Raw genomic sequence first — 20,629 nt, forward strand, 5'->3', positions numbered from 1 at the left:
GTATGGAAATACAATGTTGTCCTGCACCAATAAAGATGAGCAGGGAAGGCACAGAATGATGAACGACTGTACGAAGAGTCAAGGTTTACTGTAAGTGAACTACCAAATGCCACATGCTGTGTCTTACTGAGAAAGAAGACCGAAATAGATCACATAAAGACTGTAACATTGGCTAAGCTCCGACGGGAAAGTATGTTTTAAACAGTTTTATGAGGTGTGCCATGGCGGTTTAACAGCAGACATTTCTGCAAACTAGCAAAATGTTAAAGACATCTGGTCTGGTCCTAACATCAGGATTAGGATACTGGCCAACAGAAGGACACAAATTCACATTGTATAATGGAAATAGCCAGATGGAGGTGACTATGCAAAACCTGAGAGATACACAAGAATATGGGGAAATAAAGCAGGTCAGCAGAAGAATGAACATTATTTCATGGCTAGATGATAACCATCTACAGAAGATGCATGAAAGGACAGGTTTACAAAACTGCGTGGATCAGCTTAGAGAAGAAACTTCTTAGAAATACATGGAGATGAAGAACTTGTGCCACCAACACAACATCCAACAACATCTAACTTTTGAAGCAAAAACATTGGTTTGGCTTTTCTGTGTGGTATGGTTTGTTCAAGTCTTTGCTAAATGTCTGTTGAGTCAGTTTTAGAATCTCAAATACTAGTGAAATTTGCCTCCTTTATACTAAATCCGTGTTTCACAGAAGTAATATGCAAATACTGAAGCTCAGTATGCATAAGTAAAAATCATGCCATCCAAGTTTCTAGCTGGGTGGTAGATACGAGCCACTTGAGCTGTTTCCCAGACATAACAGGTATACAGTTGTAAAAAACTCTACAATCAGAAACTCTGACCAGACCAAATGCTTATAAAACTCATCAATCTCTAAAGAGATATAAGTAGAAGTCCTTTGTACTAGCATAGCTTTCCTCTTGTTAGCCTTCAGCATATTTTTAAAGAAATAATATGAACTAACTTAGAATTTCTGGTTTTGAAATAAGACAATTCAAGTAACCTGGAAAAGGAGTACCTGTTGTCATGAGAAAATGATCAGAGCCTCTGATCTGACCCATTGGTTCCTAGACCAATAATGGGAAAACTTTGGGTAAAGATTAATACAGGCAAGATCTCTAGATCTGCCTAAAGAATATCCTGAACCACATAACACCCACAAACTACCACACAGCAAGAAACATTCAAGATTGAAATGTTATTAATTTCCCACAAATACAGCAGCTGTAAACAGGAAGGATAATAACCATCTTGCTTATGTACCCATGCTTAAAACTGTTTTCATTTCTAAAAAAATGCTCTTGTCATTTGGCACTATAGTATATAACTAATAGAGACGCAAAACTTTCCATGTTTACCATTAGTCAAGTCTATGTTAGTGTTTCACTGCGCAAAACTAGTAGCTTTAAGTATCTAACAACAGGCCAATTTTTGTCAATATACATGTCTAAATGATGCAAAGTTTACTGCATAATCACCTGATCAGAAGTCAAAGAAAAAGGTTCCCCTATTCTGTGAAAAAGCTTTCTAACACCCTCTACTTGAATTTACACATGGAAGTATTTAAGAAGTACATTCCTAAGTATCATATTTTTAGAACAAAAAAGCAAAAAAAGACCATCTTTAAGACATTTTTAATTTTGTGCCATTTCAGGATTACATTCCCAGAAGCCAAATTTCTGGTTTATACTCTATCAGCTTACACGACTGCTGAATATGTTTTCTTAGAACTATGCTATGTTGGTGAGCAAAAAAAAAAAAAAAAAAGAAAAAGAAAAACAATTTTTTTTTTAAAGCTTAAGGGTATTGAAGAACCAGCAAGAGATCGTCTAGCTCCTTGCCTTGCTCTGAGGCCAAATGATATGTGACTAGCCTATCCCCTATAGATGCTTGTCTAGACTTCTTAAATTTTTGCAGTGACAGAGGTTTCACCTGACACACCCCTTATAAGTACTTAGCCTATTTATCACCATTTTGAGACTACAGACAACATTCTTCACGTACAACGTGAGCTTTTCCCAGTTGGGATACCTGTCCTTCCTGAACAAGTTTTGCCCTTCAGTGCTAAAAATCCAGTCCTGAAATTTACTCTGAGCTTACACTATCAACAAAGTCTTGGCTTTAGGTACAAACCCTGCTCTAGTTCTCCATATTTAGTTTTGGTCTTTCTGTTGATTTCTACTAAACTCCACCTCGTAGTATATTAAGAACAAAGAAGTTTGGATAGACAGAATCAGGTGCCTCACGCAGATTTATAAAGGCAAGAGTTTAAGTTCGTTGAATATGGGAAAGCAGACCAAAGGGAACTGACAGCTATCCCAAAGTATGAGACCACTGAGAACTCACCTAAACAGACCTTGTGTCTCAGTCTTTATTTTGGCAGAAAGATTTTTCTAGCTCTTAGCCTACACTGCCATTCCAATTCTGTTTTTAAGTAGTTACGTGCATCTCTATTAACAACACTGGATATATACACACCCCGAATATATCTACAGTCAGAGATGTGCTGTTAATGTACATTTTAATCAAGGAATTTTATCACTGCAGTATTTGTGCAGCTAATTTTAAAATCCTCCTCAATTAACAATTAGAGAACTAAAGATCATTGGGATGACCATTCATACCTGTACAGGCAAACACACACATTCAGCATACCAAATATATAGACAGATACCCTTTTAGGCACCTTGCTCTGTCAGCAACATTTTCCATAATTGTAAAAGGAAAAAATTCTAGTGCACACTCTTGCTTTCTAAGCACTAGTCTAATCTCGAACCAGTTATGCTCATAATCTTAATGAAACCAAAAAAAAGAGGGAAATATTTTCCCGAGACACCTTTGTAAAGAGGAAAAATAATACTTTGCCACATCTGGAAGCAAAACTCAGGTAAGAGTGGTCTGAATTTTCTTTCCATGCCTCAAAATGGTAGTATGTTTGACGGTCTACCTTCATGTACTTTGATTTTATTCCAGGGTACAAAATCCTACATGACTAACAGGTGGATTATTCTATTCTCTGAGGTCTCCTTTTGCTATGAAGAGTACATACAGGTTCTATCAAGAAACAGGAGGCATAAGCTGCGCCTCAGACTGATTTTAAGACATGCACTAGGAAAGTTCTGCTGAAGAACTAATTTTTCATCCTTTTTATGAAATACCATCTCTTGAGACAGGCAGTCCTTTGCTAAAGGACATATATTTGATTTTCTTCTGCCAGTGACAACTACAGACTAGCAAGAATATTAATATGAATAAAATAACGGATTTGGGTATTTTTTTCCTTAGCATGTCATCCACCACAGCATTTCTCTTTAGTGTCAAGAAGGTAGAATCTAGAGCTAGAACTGCATTTTGTTCATGTCACTACAAGTGAAAAACGTGAATAATTAAAGAATTCACAGCTTCAGGTAAAATGACATCAATCTTACAAGTTTGACACTACCAAACAGCCTTCGTGAGCAGGTGTGTCCTAACAGATTGCTCTGCTTCTGTACCAAAGCCAGCTCCCAATCCATAGTTGGCTGTAAGCCATTAAAAAAAAAGAAAAAAAAAGCAGCAAAACCCAAGCAGTTACACATAGTTTCTGCTTCATAAAGCCATTATTTAGCAACCATAATCTTCAAGGATTGCATTATAAAATACGCCTCCAACTTGCATCTAAAAAAGCCATCTAACACACCAGAGATGAGGAATATGTTCAGAAAAAGATGTTTCCATAAATATCAGTCAGACCTACATCTTTCAAGAAAAGAAAACTAGAAACTTCTGATGTCTTTTGATATTTCCAACCCATTTTTTTTTTAACGTTATCCTTATACCACCATTATCACATGCATCATGTGACAGACAGCAAATTGCTGGGTTTCTTCAGATATACTTTAATTTGAAAAGGCAGTCCAGCTTCACCAACTCCATGATAAATCACCTTGCAGTGTTATCTCCCAGGGGGGACAACAGTTTTGAACTTGGGCAAGCTACAACAAAGGCATGTGTCAAAATTTCATAGATGAAGTTATGAAGGAAGTTTGCTTTTAAAAGAGCTATTTTGACATCTATTCCTCAGAGCCTTAATCTAAGCAACAGGGCATTTCAAAACTGTATGATAAAAAGTCAAACCCTAATCAAAACAGTGTATTACCTTTGCTTTTCTATTGCTCATTAGCACATGGAAGACCCCACTGTACCTCCTTCTGTCTCTACAAAGTTGGTGTTTTGATCTCAGAGTTTACATTTTTATTCCAGAAGTGGTGAAACAAATGGAAACAAGCACCAAACACCCACAAACTTGGCATGTGCTTGGTGGCCAACTACCATTTCTTCCTCCTAGCAAATCTTAATTAACTAAATTCTGAACCACCAGAAATTCTGGCACGATGAAAGTGTATGAATCACAGATGTGCGCAGACAAAGGAATTTCAGGAAAAAAAAAACAACGGAAAGTCAAATAGTAGCTACGTAGGGTCGGATACGTATCTGAAGTAGAGTCCTCCAATGGGCATCTAATTCTGCTGCTGTCAGCAGAAACACATAATTCAAAACTGCACCATACAAACTTAGTGTAGAATTTCCATGATTTTTTAATCTTCAGTCCATTTCTGAGCTGGATGTAATTCTTCTAAGCATTTATATGACTTTCACCATCATGGGATTCAGCATTTTGGCATGTCACTATAATGGCAAAAGGTATAATTGGTTTTCCCATATTACAGAAACTCTGTTCCTTGGAGAATCATTTTTGTGGTGTGGTGATAGCTAGCTCTTTTACTGCATGTTGAATCTTAAAGCTACATGTCTGTCTCTCACAAAGTAGAATCCTCTACATTTTCCATGTTAACAGTTCTACTATAGCTCCTCATTGCAATGGATTGTTTTCCACAGCCAGTCTCTCTGGACTTCCTATCTGAGGCCAAGGTTCTTCCTTTGGAAGCATTGACTAACCTGGAGTCAGCAAAGAGACACCTTCCTAAGGTGCACAGCATTAAAAGAATGAACTCTTCTCTCACTCCAAAATTACAGAAGATGAGGTTATTCTGTGAACTAACTGACAAGGCTTATTTAAAGTATTCTTTATCTCATGTCTAGGATTGGTGTTTACCTATTCTCTAACAGCATCTGTCTCCATCTTTTGGTAGTTGTCAAGACCATAATTAATCTCTGTATGTCAGTGATGATATTGGCATGGATCTCTACAGGAAGATCTGTTTGCCAGGCCCTATACTGCACCCATTCCAGGTGGGAGTGAATTGGTCTACGGGATCTGTCAACTGTTTGAAAAGAGCTGTAACATATCTGGATGCTTCCTTCCTGGGTCTGTTTCCTAACAAAAGATACTGGTGACTTTGTACTGCTTGTACAGTGGTTAATTAACTTAGTAATCAAGTCAAGCTACAATAATCATGATTTTTGAGTTGCATAATGTACATTATCACACAAACTTACAGCAATATGTTAAAGATTAAGCTATACGCAAAACTGCAAGGTTTAAAGCAAAGTTACTCATACAGTTGGTCCTCAACACATGAAAGAGCCTTCTGGGTTGTAAATTTGCTGATACATAAGGTGCAGACATATCCAAACTGGCTTAGTACAAAGCCAGTACTGGTCTGAAAGCAGTGTCCTGCCTCTGTTGTTGGTACCTCAGGAATCACATCGTAGTAGTGCCACCCATACCATCCTCACTTTCCAGCCACATTCTCCTGCTACGTGCCAGACTTAGATAAAGGAAAAATAAAGGTAAGGCATTCTGTGTTTGCTCTCTATGCATCACCCGAATAAGACGAAATCTACCGAATCTCAAAACTACACATAAAGAATTAGCAGTAATTTCAGGGTTGGTTTTGTTTGTCTGCTTCAAATAATACCTCCTAAATCTTCTCTGGTATTTATATTATTTGAATAAAGTTTATACTTAATGAAGCTCCTTAAACACAAGGAAAAAAATCTGAAAGAACAAATGAAAGAGAATAAAAAACCCACCCACCTTGGGATAGTAATTTCCTAAACAATCTAATTCTATTTAAGTTTTAGCAGTTGTTTATATGTCCCCATTACACAGCCCCACGGGGAATGAACCTACAGCAAGGGGATTTTCAAGTATTCTTAATTAACAATTATTTTGTCAAATACTTCAAATAGATTTCCTAATATGCTAGAATATTGTTAAAACTATAAAATCAAATTAAAATTGCCAATACAGCTCCCCAAACCAGCAAGTATTGCCCAAATGTATTGGAATTATAGATTAAAATACAGCCAAAGCTTTGAGACAAGCATTGGAAAGGGTTTTCAGAATCAAGTAATCAATATGGCACTGTGCCCCTTCTTTTTCCTCACATCATTAACTTTTTAAAGCAATAATTGAAACTCTGTTATATGCAGTGAACTGGAAATAAACCAGTGTTTTGGGTTTGGGTTGGTTTTTTTTAAAACTTGAAATATACATTTTTAGAAATAGCTACTGTAAACCCAAGGAGTCTTAAAAAAGTGTTCCAGAAAGTTGCAAGATTGCAGTAAAATCACTTTATCAGCCTGGAAAGCAAGTCGCTTTCACTGGCAGCCTGAGATAAGCCATTCAAGTGCACAGAAAGCTTAAAAATCACAGGAGTTTCAGACTGTTGAGCAACAATTGATTTTAGATCGAAATTATTGCAGATGTTTTGAACAACATAATCTCTTCCTCAGGGTGACCCAGTTTCAGGTGAAGGTTGTTTATAAATTACTTTCAGAAAATTCTCAGGCATGGCCACAATTTATTTTAACCAAAATAACAGAAATTCTGTTTGGAAAACACAGGTGACAAAAAGCATTAGGAATCAATGCTTCTTAACCAGAAGCAGGACTCAGGTCAGAAAGAAAAGGCACAAAGCTATGATAATTCTATGTCCAAAGAAGTTACTGATTACAGAAGTCTCAGCTAGACCAATAACGTTTAACTTTTAGGTCACACTAGGATTGCCCTCCATCCTTCTTTTTTTCCCATGGTAGTCAGTTTATGATATGCTTTAGATTGATCTCGCAATATTCAGTTATTTCGCTGTTGACATCCAAAATACTGCAGACATCACCAACATTAACAGAAATAATAAATCTTTTGAGAAATTGGTGTTTCTTTTCAGAAATATCATTCTACCATTCTGCCAGAGTATCAGCAAAGTTGTCATAAACGATAACCAGCAGAAAGCATGTGCATTATAACATTACAGGTTTTAATGATTTAATTTTATTACATAAATCGACATGCATTATGAGAATTAATGTGTTCTTACACATGACCACAGCATAAAGTACTTCATCTGTCAGTAAATCAGCTGGTTCAAGATAAATTGGAATATATAATTTGGAACCACTCAAGGGAAAAAAAATAAGGAGAAATGACCTTAGGCAAGAAAATAAGTTAAATATTAATGAATCTATATTTAACTAAGACATACAGCTAATAGATGTGGGAGGAAGGAAGGGACGGAGAGACAATCTTTTAGTTTAGCACTCACCTTTCAGACCATCTGAAGATATCCAAGTTAAATTTAATAAGGGCATTTGAAATGACTAAGCATATAGACTGAAAATTAAAAAAACCCATACCATAAGGAATGGCCTGATCAACTTATAAGTTGAAAAATACAGTAGCAATTGCACAGTATATACTATACTGAAAGGTAGCAGAAAAGCAAAATTTTGGAATCTGGATACATGTTCAAGGGTATACAGTGAGAGACAGAATTTGTTACAATAATATTTAGAGAAATCACAGAGCTTCATCTATGAGAACTCACTGAACTTCTGGAAGACTGATTTATGCTACCGTGAACTTAGCCTCAGCCTGCTTGCTGCCATATCCTAGACTACTGCTAACCTCTGTGAACTCTGCAGTTGTGGAGACTGCCACACTTTTAAACTAAACGCTCTTTCAATCTTGATTCTCTCACCCAGTTGTTCTGAAAAAGAATTACTTCTGTTTAAATGAATTATGAATTATTGAATTGCACACATGGTGTTTAAACAGAGCCCACTAAATCTACAATTAGCCCAGGAATTAGCCAAAAGTTAGTTATCTTGAAAAAGGCCACACAATTAAAACAGTGTCACCAAGACTTATATTATGTTAGTAAGATCCTAGATTGGAGAGAGGGAATTAATACAAGAACATAAGTATGTTCTGGGTGCAGTAGCCTTCCAATTCATGTGTTATGTAAATAATAGTACATCACAAATGGAAACATCTTTCGGTTAACACAGCTTACTCAGTTCAAATGTGTTCTACTGTCTCACTAGAAACCTGCTCAGAAATAAGACCAAAACTTCACGATTAACTGCTGTTTGGTTTGGGTTTTTGTTTTTTGTTTGGTTTTTTTTTTTTAAATGATAATGATGCAACACTTGCTTGTATGGATAGGTCAACCACCTCGCACTGAACAAAACTACAGAACTTCTGCACGATGATCACGCAGCCTCTGATCTGATTTTGAGGGTTCTTTTGAAAGTTTCACATTTCAAATGGAAACTGATTTAACACAGAGCAATTCCAATGGCTTCTATACTGCTTTCCCTAATCCTTTTACATTAACTGCGTCCATAGAAAAAATGTAATTATTTTTGAAAGGAAAACAGGCTAGTCCCAGCATCAAAGTGGAAAAGCACTGTTCAGAACAGCACTAAACTTTTTTTTCACCGAGAAATCCCTACCAACTGGATTGTTTCTATACACGGCATGTCTACAAACAGTCGCTTATGAATTATTTAAAATCATTTAAATTCCAAAAGAAAGTACTCCAATCTTCACCTGGAAATAACAACAAGCTCCCTCAATTCTTGCTGATGACAGCAAAAAGACTTCTACTAAGTTCATCAAGCTGTAGTTAAGACTTTGACAATGAGTTTGCCTAAATCTACCATGATTTCAAAACACATGTAAGATTTGTAGTATATATTCACATGCAAGCACATACTTTCTTGAGCAACACACTGGAGAAGACAGAGAAAGAAGGAAGAAATATTTTTTTTTCTGTACCTGGCAAGTCTGAAAAAAGGAGAATGCATTCATTGAATCCATTAGCCAGAAGACGATCCCTCAGTTGTTGAAGTATTGCAACTCCAATACAGAATGGGAAGGAGGAATTTCCAAGCAGTAACGTATCCCACAGGTGAAAAATTTTGTGCAACGGAAAAACATCTGCATGATGAACAAGCACAATAAAAAAAAGCTGTAAGCATATACGTTGGTAAAAACATATACACACACGCTTAAGGATTTGCCTTTATACTTTTTTCCCTCTCCTGTCTTAGGGTTATTTCTTTCTTATTAGGGAGCAAAAAGGACTCAACCTGTTTAGAAACAGGTTTGCCTTCATATGCAATTTGATTATTCTGGAAATCATCAGTGTCTTCTTTCATTATTAAATACTTAGAAATGTGCAGGCTTTCAGATTTCAACCACACACAAAATTAGGCAATTTATTTTTCTTTTGGTATGGTGCGTCTATGCATTAGGACATGCATATCAGTTTTTCCACTAGTATGAAGACATTAACTCATTAATCAATAAGCTAAACTACTTAAAATTATATAAGAAAATCAGCAGAATAGACCAAAAATTGATGGAACGAAGGAAAGACAAGCAGAAAGGCCTGTTAAAAATAGCAACATTTTATATATAAAGCTGAAGGTGAGTCTCCTAAAATAAGCTATCCTTCAGCTAAATAGTTCAAACATTTTATTGCAATTCATTGCCTAGGAAACCATCTCCTCGGTGTTACAAAGGTGGCAATTCTCCTGAAAGTTTTAGAAGAATGGACAACTGGAAGAACCAGTGCTTTACAGTCAAGATCTTTAGAAATTGCAATCAAGAATCTCACATTAAAAACTTTGATATTTCATCAGAGAAATAATCCATCAGCTCTTTTCACCCTGCCACTTTTTTTTTTAAATTCAAAGTCTGCCAATGTTGACATGAAATGAAAAAAAAAATCATACCTTTCAAGAAAGAAGATTTTGAAGTGCTTTCTAGACTTGTGTTATTAACGTTGTCCTCTTTCGTTAAAAGCTCACCAAATTATAAAGCTCTTCTTTTTCCTAACATCCATGCACAATTATCATAGTAAACTAGTGCTAGCAGAATAACAATGTGACAAAGTACAATAAAAAAGCTTGTTTTGATGGCCCTCAAAACCAAAGTCGTTCTCTCTCTTACATTATCTGGGTGAGGGCAGGGGAAGGTGATGAGGTTTGGTTTTGGTTTTTTAACTATTATTGTATTGTTTTCCAGTAGATAACAGCTTCCTTTGTGCACTCCCTAAATACTGCATGCATAAAATAAACCAGTTCAAATTTAATATAATAACTTTTTTAGAAAAATAAGAAAATGCTAATTATTGTCAAATCAGGGCAGAAAGCATGTGACAGGCACTGTTGAGACTCAAATCACAACACACATCCTTGCAAATTACAAGCAACCTATTAAATGATAGACACATCACACCAATGAGGAAGGCTTTAGCTGCAGAAGTGAGAAAATTTATGTTTAAGAAATATGAGAACATTCAATCAGAGAAAAAGGATGTATACTCACGTGTAAACATCGTAAGAAACCAAGGAATAGCATAAAGCTGCAAAAGGGGGGGGGTGAGAGAACAAAAAGATGTTTTATTAAGAGCTAAAATTGTGACAATTGCCTACCACATTAAAAACTGCCCAGCTTGGCATGAATGTATTTAAAATGGGAAGTAACTGAAGCAGCAGAAGCACTATCACACAACTTTTAGCACCTCAGAGAAGTTTTTTCCTCCCTCAGGTCCCCAATCTTGTCTCTTTCAAATTACTAGTTTGTGATACTGTATAGAAAAACAACAACAAAAACAACCACCACCCTCAGTAGGCTTATGTCTGCAAAAAATAACCCCAAAGTCTTAAAGAACTCAAAACCCAGCTCTTCTAAACTCTCACAGTTCTCACCTTAGATATATACACCACTAAGCGAAAATTAGCGAAGGATGCCTGAACAAGCATAAAACAACTTGATTCAATGTTTTTTTTTGACTATGGAAAAACCCCTTGTTCTATATACATAATTAAAAATGCAAATCACAATTTCCAACAGAAAAATTAACCATATGTACCCTTTTCTCCTATGTTGGTATTTATTAAAATGTATACTTGTCAGTGAAAGGCAGTAAGTACGTTTTCATTCTCAAAAACACAGTGTCCCTTACTAAACCTTAAGCATTTATGGTTTTCTACTGTGACCTTTAAAGGCGGACACCATCTGAAGAGCCTGAGGCTGCTTCAGCACGTAACTACCATGAGACTAAGAACTGGTGCTGCTGCAGTGGCCAGAGAAAACCTTTAGTTTCTGCACACTTTCATACTCATGTCATCAAACAGAGAAAATGCAGTACACATTAGAGGAGCTAAATATTTATGACACCTTAAGAGTTCCTCAATTTTCACTGAAGTATTTAGCATGTTGACAGCAACAGAATCTCTTTTCATGAAACATCAAACTGCACAGAAAGTCCCCACAAATTAGGAATGCAAGAGCAAGATGGACATTGTTAAATTTTACTCAGTTGCATAGATCATGTGCTCTGTTTTCCACTTCTGAAGATTTACAGTTAGACATAAAGCTTAATATATTACTTTTTAGCTCATAAAAAGTGCAAATTAGTCCTCCTATTAAGCTTTCCCTGGAAGCAAGCAAATGAGAAGCAGAAAGCATAATCGATATTATGTTAATAAATTACTACTTATTCCATAAACTCTTAACTGGGTTATGGCACTGATTAAAAGATGCACACATTTGCTGACAGCTCTCTAAATTTTATTCCTACATCTTCATCTGAGCATCTGATAGTATCTGAACAATACTGTCCCTAAAATTAAAAAAGCTGTGACGACCAGACTGTTTACCACTTTCAATATTCAGGAGGCTTTTATAAAGCTTGGCCTCCAACTCACCAATTGATTTAAAGGCTTCAAAACCCCAATCAAATCCATTTCTATCACCATTATATATTATAATATAAAAATTATACAAAAGTAAATAATAATTATAATACATTCATGCTATTTCCCCGAGTATATCTTTGTCATGCCTTCAATAGATGGCTCTCTACTGAATAACAATGTACCCCATTCCCTGAAATACCCCCTACTGTGGTAGTGATCAGCTAATACCTGTTTACTTGCTTGCTTTTATGCCGTATCTCACTTTCCATGCAGCAGGAAAACAAGCATTCCGAATAGCCTGAGGCTCCTCTTTGCTTGGAGGTACATATTATGTGGACGTCATTTTGAACTACATTACTTCCTTGGTATTTAAAAGGAACTATTTCCTCCTTTTCATATATTTCATTAAAATGTTTTACCAAAGCACATCCACACTTTCTCCTAATTTCACAAGCACCTCTATCTTGCATGCATCTGCATAGAAATATACAAGAAAATACATAAAATCTGAAACATCATATAGATTTTATTAAAAGGTAACCATGAGGCAAAGCACTGCTTTGCTCTAAACCATTCTCACCAAACCTATCAACAGTGACATGAAAAGTAGGCTGAACTATTTAAGTAGAAAGGCAACAGGCAAGTTTTTATCAAAGGAATTTTTCCCTCTGATTTTCATAAATACAATGTTCTAAGACAAGAAGGTCTCGGTAAACCTGAAGAGGTTATGATTACTATTAATAAGCAAGCAAGGAAAAGCAACAACACTGGTGGTATTATTTCACCATGCAAGTCAAATTGAAAAACAGACAAAAAGAACTGCACTGACTTGAAGTCCTCAAATAAATAGTCTAGCAAACTCCTGTAGTTAAAGGACTGCACTTCTAACTTACTGTTAGTAAATACTGCCCTCCAGCAATCACTGGCCGAACAGCACTGTGCCATACCTCCGTACCAATAAGCTGCTTGTTAAAGAAGTTTTTAAACCCTTTTTCACCGAACCCCAAAACGTAACATAACATTCATTTACAATTGAAATCTCTTGTCCTTAGACTTGGTTTCATTCTCTATCTTTACATTATCCCTAGCTGAAGCTTCCTCTCCAAGAGTGCTCTGCTACAAAAATTCTGCGCAGTACCTGTGCTTGGACATGCAGTTCATTGTTTTTCAACGGGGTGAAGATGTTTACTTGCCCATAATTAGATGAGCATCTTATGAGAAAAGTGCATTTCCCATTACATATTCAAAGCTCTTGGAGATATTGGCTCAAATCTCAATGAAAGCCTTTGCTGTGAGGATTCTGTTACTGCCTGTTGTTACTGTCTGGATTCTTTCGTTATTTGACTGTTCCTCCAGAAGATGAGAGCTTTACACACTTTTGTCTATAGAAGACTGAGATTTCAAGTTGTAAAGACGATAGTTTTAAAGATTTTTACACTTGGGGGATTTTGATTCTAAAGATATTTTAGAAGGAATAGCAAGGTGAAAATGAGTGATAAAACTTGTTGGTGGGGATGGTAAGGAGTATTAAAAGGCACTTGCTCTGTGAAGTCTGTAAGAATAAAGTGGCTGTCCTGTATGATCCAGGTACACCTTATGAACATCTACGCACCTGGTTATAGGATAATGAAATTGAATTATTTAAAATTGAAGGTCTGAGTTCTCAAAACATCAAAAACGCCAACATTCTTCACAAGTTCTTGTTTGTTATGCATGTATATAACACTTAAGTTTACCAAAAACTTCTAAGAAAATTAAAAAAAACTCTAAAAAAAGTTTGCCCTCCCACACCTCACAGAATTACAGAGCTGAGATCAAGGTTAAATACCTCAGCATTAAAGATAACAAACACAATAGGAGTAATCATTCTTGCAATCTTTTATAGAAGAATCCTCACTTGACCACCTGTCATTCAATGCAGTGTGTTATTTTAAACTGGTAAACTGTCATGTCTTCACCATTCTAAAAATAATTTACAGATGGATAACAACCCCACCTATGCTATAGCATGTATTTCATGTTATTTTCAGTGTTCAAGACTTTTTTTTTTATGTTGGAGCCTTTCCTTCTCAAAGCTGAAGTCACACCAACAGGAATACAGGAACTACCACAATCAATCGCAACACGGGCAAGTATTCTACTTCCAACAGTGAGCAGCTCATCTGCTTCAGGAGAACATGCTAAAACCCCTATAACAGACAGTTGTAAGACAGTTCGTGTGCCATGCTCACCTGCTTTCTACACACTTTAGGCAGGCGCTAGCTTAAATGACAACAGAAAGGATTCAGAAAAGGTATCGTATATTTCTTTTCTTATTGAATTGTCCAGTTACAAACCTAGATATTGAAGATCTGTTAAGTAATCCAATCGTTCTTTCCAAGCTTGCTAAACTAAAAGACCATTTGACATAGCTACACAGAAAGGTGGTCAAAGAATGAAACAGTGATCCTCAGGTAAAAGGAATCCTCTTCACCCTTTGCCCTGTCCCCCCTCTGCTGTGGTCATCCTCACCAAGCAGTGAACCCTGGCCTCCCACCACTCAACAAACGATTTGCCCGTGAGCAGGGGGAGAGACACCTCCCCCCACCCAAGTCCCAAAACTTCAAGGCCCTGCTTGCTTTCTTAAAAGTACTTTGAAGGAGAATTTGTTTGTATTTTTTATTAACATTTTATATTTTTGTACATATTCTTAGGAGCTCTGCCATTTTCAAGACATCTCGGATTGACCAAGAGAGGGACTTTGAAGTGTGTATCTCTGTTACCCATCTCTGACTTTACTTGTGGTGTGACCAGGCCCAAACCATTATTTCAAAGGACACAAATAAATGCTTGTAAAAAAAAATAACCAACAAAAAACCCCCAAATATAATAAAAAAAATATTTACAATCTTATTCTGAGCATTCCAGTAACTTTTTTTGTATATGTACTTTAGCTGTACCATAGATCATGGTTTGTATGAGGTGGCAAGGACAAAGACAAAAAGGGTTTGTTTTTTTTTTTTCCAGTCTATGAAGTTGCTGTTTATTTTTCTTTTTTTTCTTTTTTTTGGCCTGTTTGATGTCTATGTGAAATAATGTTGTCCAACAATAAACCGGAATTTTATTTTGCTGAGTTGTTCTAACAAGGCTGCCTCCCAACTGCAATTTGTTAAGAAAAAATTTTTTTTGCTCTCTACAGCTTCCTGAGAAGTGGAGGGGGAGGTGCTGCCGAGCTCTTCTCCCTGATATCCAGTGCTAGGATGCATGGGAATGGTTCAAAGCTGCGCCAGAAGAAGTTCAGACTGGACATTAGGAACCATTTCTTTACCAAGAGGGTGGTCAGACATTGGAACAGGCTTCCTAGAGAGGTAGTCGATGCCCCGAGCCTGTCAGTGTTTAAGAGGCATTTGGACAATGCCCTTAACATGCTTTAACTTTTGATCAGCTCTGAATTGGTCAGGCAGTTGGACTAGGTGATCGTTGTAGGTCCCTTCCAACTGAAATAGTCTACTCTATAAAACCCTGATCTTGCACCTTCATGTTCTGTCTTCAAAATACATATGCACATACTTAATTAACTTCAAGCCTGTATGGTGCCTAGACAATTAATCATATACTTAAATGCTACAGAAAGGTGCAAAAATGTTTTGATTACTGGGGATGCAAAGACAATGCAGACTCAGTCCAATTTTTAGTATTAGATTGTCATAGATGACTCATCTATATGCACCTACAAACAGAATTTGAAGAATGATCACTTTCCTCACAAGATAAAAATACCAGCAAGAAGCCTTTCCCCAGATTCACCACTACGTAATTGTGTAACAGAACAGAGATAAAGTACTTCAACCACAGGATTTTTAATTCTCAGTTAGATGAAGCCTTATTACCGACACCTCCTGCATATCGCCAAAACCAGCTAAAGTATCTACCTATGACAGCAGCTCCAGCACAATGATACTAAGTAACTGCAGCCAGACTTTGTCACCTCTGTTAATTGCCAGCTAACAACTCTGTCTAGCTTCCATAATTTGTAGCTGAAAGCTCTTTAGACGAATTTATGGCTATAGTTACCATTTTAGCCATGTAGCACACTTCCTTGTTTTTCTTCAGTTCAGAATGGTCTGCTGTTGATGTCAGAACTGCTGTTGATGTCAGAATTAATTCAGTATAATACAGAACATGTTATAAAGCATTATATAGGGTAGGGTGGGGGAGATTATAAAATTTGGGAGAGTGAGCAAAGAACTGTAAGATTCACCATATATATCCCTCTATTTACATGTAAATCACATAGCCACAGCTGTGTACTTAATCCAGGCACCACATCAGCTACCAACATTCACAACTATTCAAGCTTCAGCAGTGTTCAATATTCTGAGAGCTACGTGACCCAAAGCAAATGGGAAGGGTGCCAGGAAACACAATCTTTCCTGCAGCAGAGCCTGCGTTTCAATGATGAAAGATTAATCAGGGTTTACTTTGATAGGATTAGTACTCAAGCACGAAACTCTGGTTCAGATCTCATTACTACAGTGCACATCCTTCACCTTGATAGATCCTGTGCTGTCTTGTTACAGGTATAAAAATCACATCTCTTTCTAATCTAAAAGGCAGAACAACTTTTATTTATATAAAAAAGACAATTTAGGAAGGACAACCTCTCTTCAGAGGTTAGTGTTAATTTTAGAAGTAGCATTGGTATTCAGTTCAATTTTTTTTTTTTTTAATGTATCTCTGTTTTGTAATTATTTACTGCATTACCTATTCATCTCTAGACTGTAATACTTAGAGGCAAGGCTCACATTTGGCTATGTGCTTCCAATGCCTAGTGCAACACAAAACCAAAACTATAACCAAACAGGCAATTTTAAACTATTCCATCTGACTTGCACCTTGAAAGTTTTCAGTGGAGAATTTTAACTGTTTAAGCAGACACAAGGAGCTGCTGAAAGATAAGCTAACACCCAAGATGGGTTGCTACAGAGTTCTCATGTAGGTTAGTAGCAGAAATAGGGACCTGTAAGATGGTCAGGGAAATTACCATCTCTACCTCTTCAGTGAGAGCTAGTATCCTGGACAAAATACACAGAGGAATTGCTTTGGTCATCCACAGCCTTTAACAAATAAACATAGAGTGCATTTACGTAATGATGCTGCAAAACAGATTATTGCTCGGGAACTTAAAAAGTTGCTGTTACACATGCCCTTTACCCTCTCAGATATTTAGGCTCTCTACAGATGAATGCTCTCCCTTCTCCCCACCTTCCCTTCATCTTCCTCTCACCCACCCTCTTCAGATGTGGGTAATCAGCAATACATGCAGCCTTCGCAAACATCTCTGTCTGTAATGCAACACACTGGCTTTCTCTTTGCTCATTTTAGTGCCATGGTATCTTTCAAATTTGTATAATTAATAAACAACATTATTATATTAAAAACACCACTACAAATGAAAGCATATATTTGCTTTTCCATTACAATCTTTGTAAACAGTGATAATGAGTATCTGCCAGTCCTGAGACACAGAAATTCACCCAGGCATTGTGTATAACATATGATGCTCAGAGGCTCAGCCTTGCTGCTTCAAGTTAAAGAATTTCCTAATAAGCATAAGGCTTTTCTGATAAAATAAGCTTTACACTGCTTATAGAAGAAATACATATACATTTCTTATTTATGAAATGGATATTTCTACACCAACATCTCCTGACTTGAGTTTCCTTCTTCCATTTTGACCTTTCAGTCATCATCTGTTCTTACAACAAACTTGTGAATACCAAATTTCTAAATTTCAAATATATTATTATACAGACTGTATCAATTAAAAATGCTGTCTCTATCCTTGCCTAAATCTACTTTGCAGAAACATCAGCCATAAACTTTGATAATGCTAAATAGGCAGAAAAAAATTTTTAGAGAGTATTATCTGGGTTTTCTGGACTACACATGCCTGTCTAAACAAAGGAGGAAAGCTTCATTATTTACAGTGATAGCTAAAAGAGACAGTCTAAAGAAGGCCTTGTTTTGCTTTTTCTAATACACCCCTCCCTCTCTACTACATTTTGGCTGCGTTCTCAGTTCTCATTTTCCTCATCTTTCAGACTTCTTCCAATGAAACCATAAAACTTAGACACAAGTTATGCACTTGTCCAATGTTTCTGATAGAGACCAATAAATAACTGCTAAGCATTTTCCAAGGTCTGACATATATACAAATTAACCATCAATTGCACATATTTTTTGTATTACTTGCAAATTAATGTGTCTTTTTTGTTAACCAATGGCATTTAGTTAGTTTGCAGAAATTTTGCTATTAGTTATTTATGGCCACATTTGTATATTAATCCACACTTAAAAAATAAAATTATATACACCTTTTAAGATAAATCTGTAAGCTATAATAACTGGCTAGTAGTATTTTTATGGTATTTATCATGCCAACAGAACACAAAGGACTGAGTTATGTAAAACAATCAAAACTTTACCATCTTATCAGCACACTGAGAAAGGGCCATTAATATGCAAGTTTCACTTATGTCAAACTGAAACTCTCTGGAAAGGCATCTCATCCTAGCTGCCCTCGTTTTCCATTTCTCACCTCCTTTCAACTATACTTATAAGAATCTTTAGCACTTACATCTGGAATAAAACCAATTTCGTTAAGGTGGTTACTCAGCTCCGGGTCATGGAATGCAATCATCTGGGAAAACACTGTCAGGTATTCTGAAATGACAAGCAAATTCAGGATCATCATCAAAAATACAAGCCACCACATGCTGCTAGCTCACAACAGAGCTGTAGAAAAGAACACTTTTTTTAAGCCTACAATAAAACAGCAAGTGAATACCAGTACTGTCCTTCTTGACCACTGTATTCAATACAGAGGAAGAAGGGTTTAATTTCTCTTGCTTAGTACTTCTCAATTTGGATTTTCAACAATGCCTCATACTTCGGTTGTGATGTATGTTCCACATGCAAAGTTAAAAGACTTTTCAATACGAGCCACAAGATAGTGAAGCAAATTAGAACAAGACAAGGATTCTTAAGACCCAATCTGTGTTAGTGACACACAAGGTGGATACTCTTTAAATTATATTCTGTGTGGTTTCTTTTCTACAAAGTTAAATTTTGTAATCTGGAAGTTGAGGTTTTAAGGCAATGGGGCTTTAAGGTTACCACTTCCATAATCAGTAGTATCTTAAATGGTATTTTTTTTTGAAGAGATAAGGAAAAATAGTTATGTAAAAGATAAAATTTATAACATCTTCAGCATGGCACATTAGGCTGATGGGTGCAATTTCATTAAGTTGTCCAAGTAACACTTGCTTTTAATTGGAAGAGAAACAGACAGCAGAACACAGACACTGACAGATTTCTTCCTCTGTTCTGCCCCTCTCCCAATTTTGTCCACACTGTCATATGCTTTGTTAGAAGGAAGATGAAGAGGCAATAACATTGCAATTTCATAACAGATGGCAATCCCCTTTCCTCCATGCTCCCAAGAAGAGAGGAATTAGGGCCCAGATAGCTAGTTTAGGGGAGGAAGAGGGACAGAGAATGCGAACCCTGCTCCCAGACCAGAACGCGCTGGCATCTCAATGCTCCACAGACTGCTGTCCCCAAATATAAGCCCCTGAACACTGGGTCCACACAGCTCCACAACTTAGCTATCCAGCATTGCCATTGCTTCCTTTAAAGCCTATTGTAAGGACTAGATGCCTACAACTTTCTTGCTTGGGGAGAGCAAATAACTCCTTATTACTCAGTTTGTGTTCATCTCTGAAGTGGCAAAATTAAATTCTAGTTCCACTGGTAAGAAGCACCAAAATAGCTCTGCTGGGATAATACCATGTATGGACACCTTTATTTAAGAATAGAAGTGGGTCTAAACATTCAGTTGTTTATAGACTCCTATCTTACTTAAATCTCGATTAACTGCACTCAGGTTAGTTCCTGTCAGGTTAAGCCAGCAATTTAAGAATGATCACTCTGTAAAATAATTCTATTTGGACTAGAATTTTAAAAGCTGATTCTGCCTCAGGAGGACTGATAAACAATGCTCTCACTGTAAGAACACAAGGGAAACCAGCCACAGTCCTACTGCAAATTATACTTGAAAGGATGCCTAATTCTCCAAGGTAAGTTGCACTAAAAATTAAGGCCTCTTGAGCCTACTTCAGAATTTCCCAAATTTTGCTTCAAGCTGCAAAGACAAAGCCACAGCACACTACACCTCTTAGGAGGTTTCTGGCATCTTAGGAGTACCAGCCTCTCCCCTCTGATGCTGCATCTCCATTATGCCACAGATGCCCTGGCAGCACTCAGCCGGGGAGTTAAGTGGGTAAAAACAGACCCACGCTGAGTTTTGTGTCACCGAGGCCAGACTGCTTTGGAGCTACTCACATATCTCACGTTTTCTCAGTTTCAAGCCTAAGTTATTCTTATTCACGCTCATACAAGTAAGGGAGACAAATGAATCCATGCCTTAAATTCATACCACACTACATGGAATAATTTTTAAAACGTGCATCTCTAAGGCGCATCTTACATGAGTTTTACTTCATGAAACAGCCACTAATCACAAGTCAAATGTAGCAAACCAGTAATCCTACCCCTTCCCACACATTCAGCTGTATGCTGATAAAAACAATTTCACAATTCACTTCCCTGAAGTGCATT

At 36.8% G+C, this 20,629-nt stretch overlaps 1 protein-coding gene across 4 annotated transcripts in view; it reads right to left on the reverse strand.

Moving 5' to 3' along the window:
• TBCK (TBC1 domain containing kinase) overlaps positions 1-20,629 on the reverse strand; it is a 113,261-nt gene that overhangs the window by 39,707 nt on the left and 52,925 nt on the right. For all 4 annotated transcript variants that reach the window (XM_035894718.1, XM_035894727.1, XM_035894711.1 and 1 more), the window contains 3 exons: positions 18,588-18,673; positions 10,593-10,629; positions 9,036-9,197 (listed from right to left, as the gene is read on the reverse strand). In XM_035894718.1, the coding sequence (XP_035750611.1) occupies positions 9,036-9,197; positions 10,593-10,629; positions 18,588-18,673 (285 nt within the window). The remainder of the gene's footprint in view (positions 1-9,035; positions 9,198-10,592; positions 10,630-18,587; positions 18,674-20,629) is intronic.

The sequence above is a fragment of the Egretta garzetta genome, unplaced genomic scaffold (genome assembly GCF_000687185.1).
Source record: "Egretta garzetta isolate BGI_Z169 unplaced genomic scaffold, ASM68718v1 scaffold620, whole genome shotgun sequence".
In the NCBI taxonomy this organism is placed as follows: Eukaryota; Metazoa; Chordata; class Aves; order Pelecaniformes; family Ardeidae; genus Egretta; species Egretta garzetta.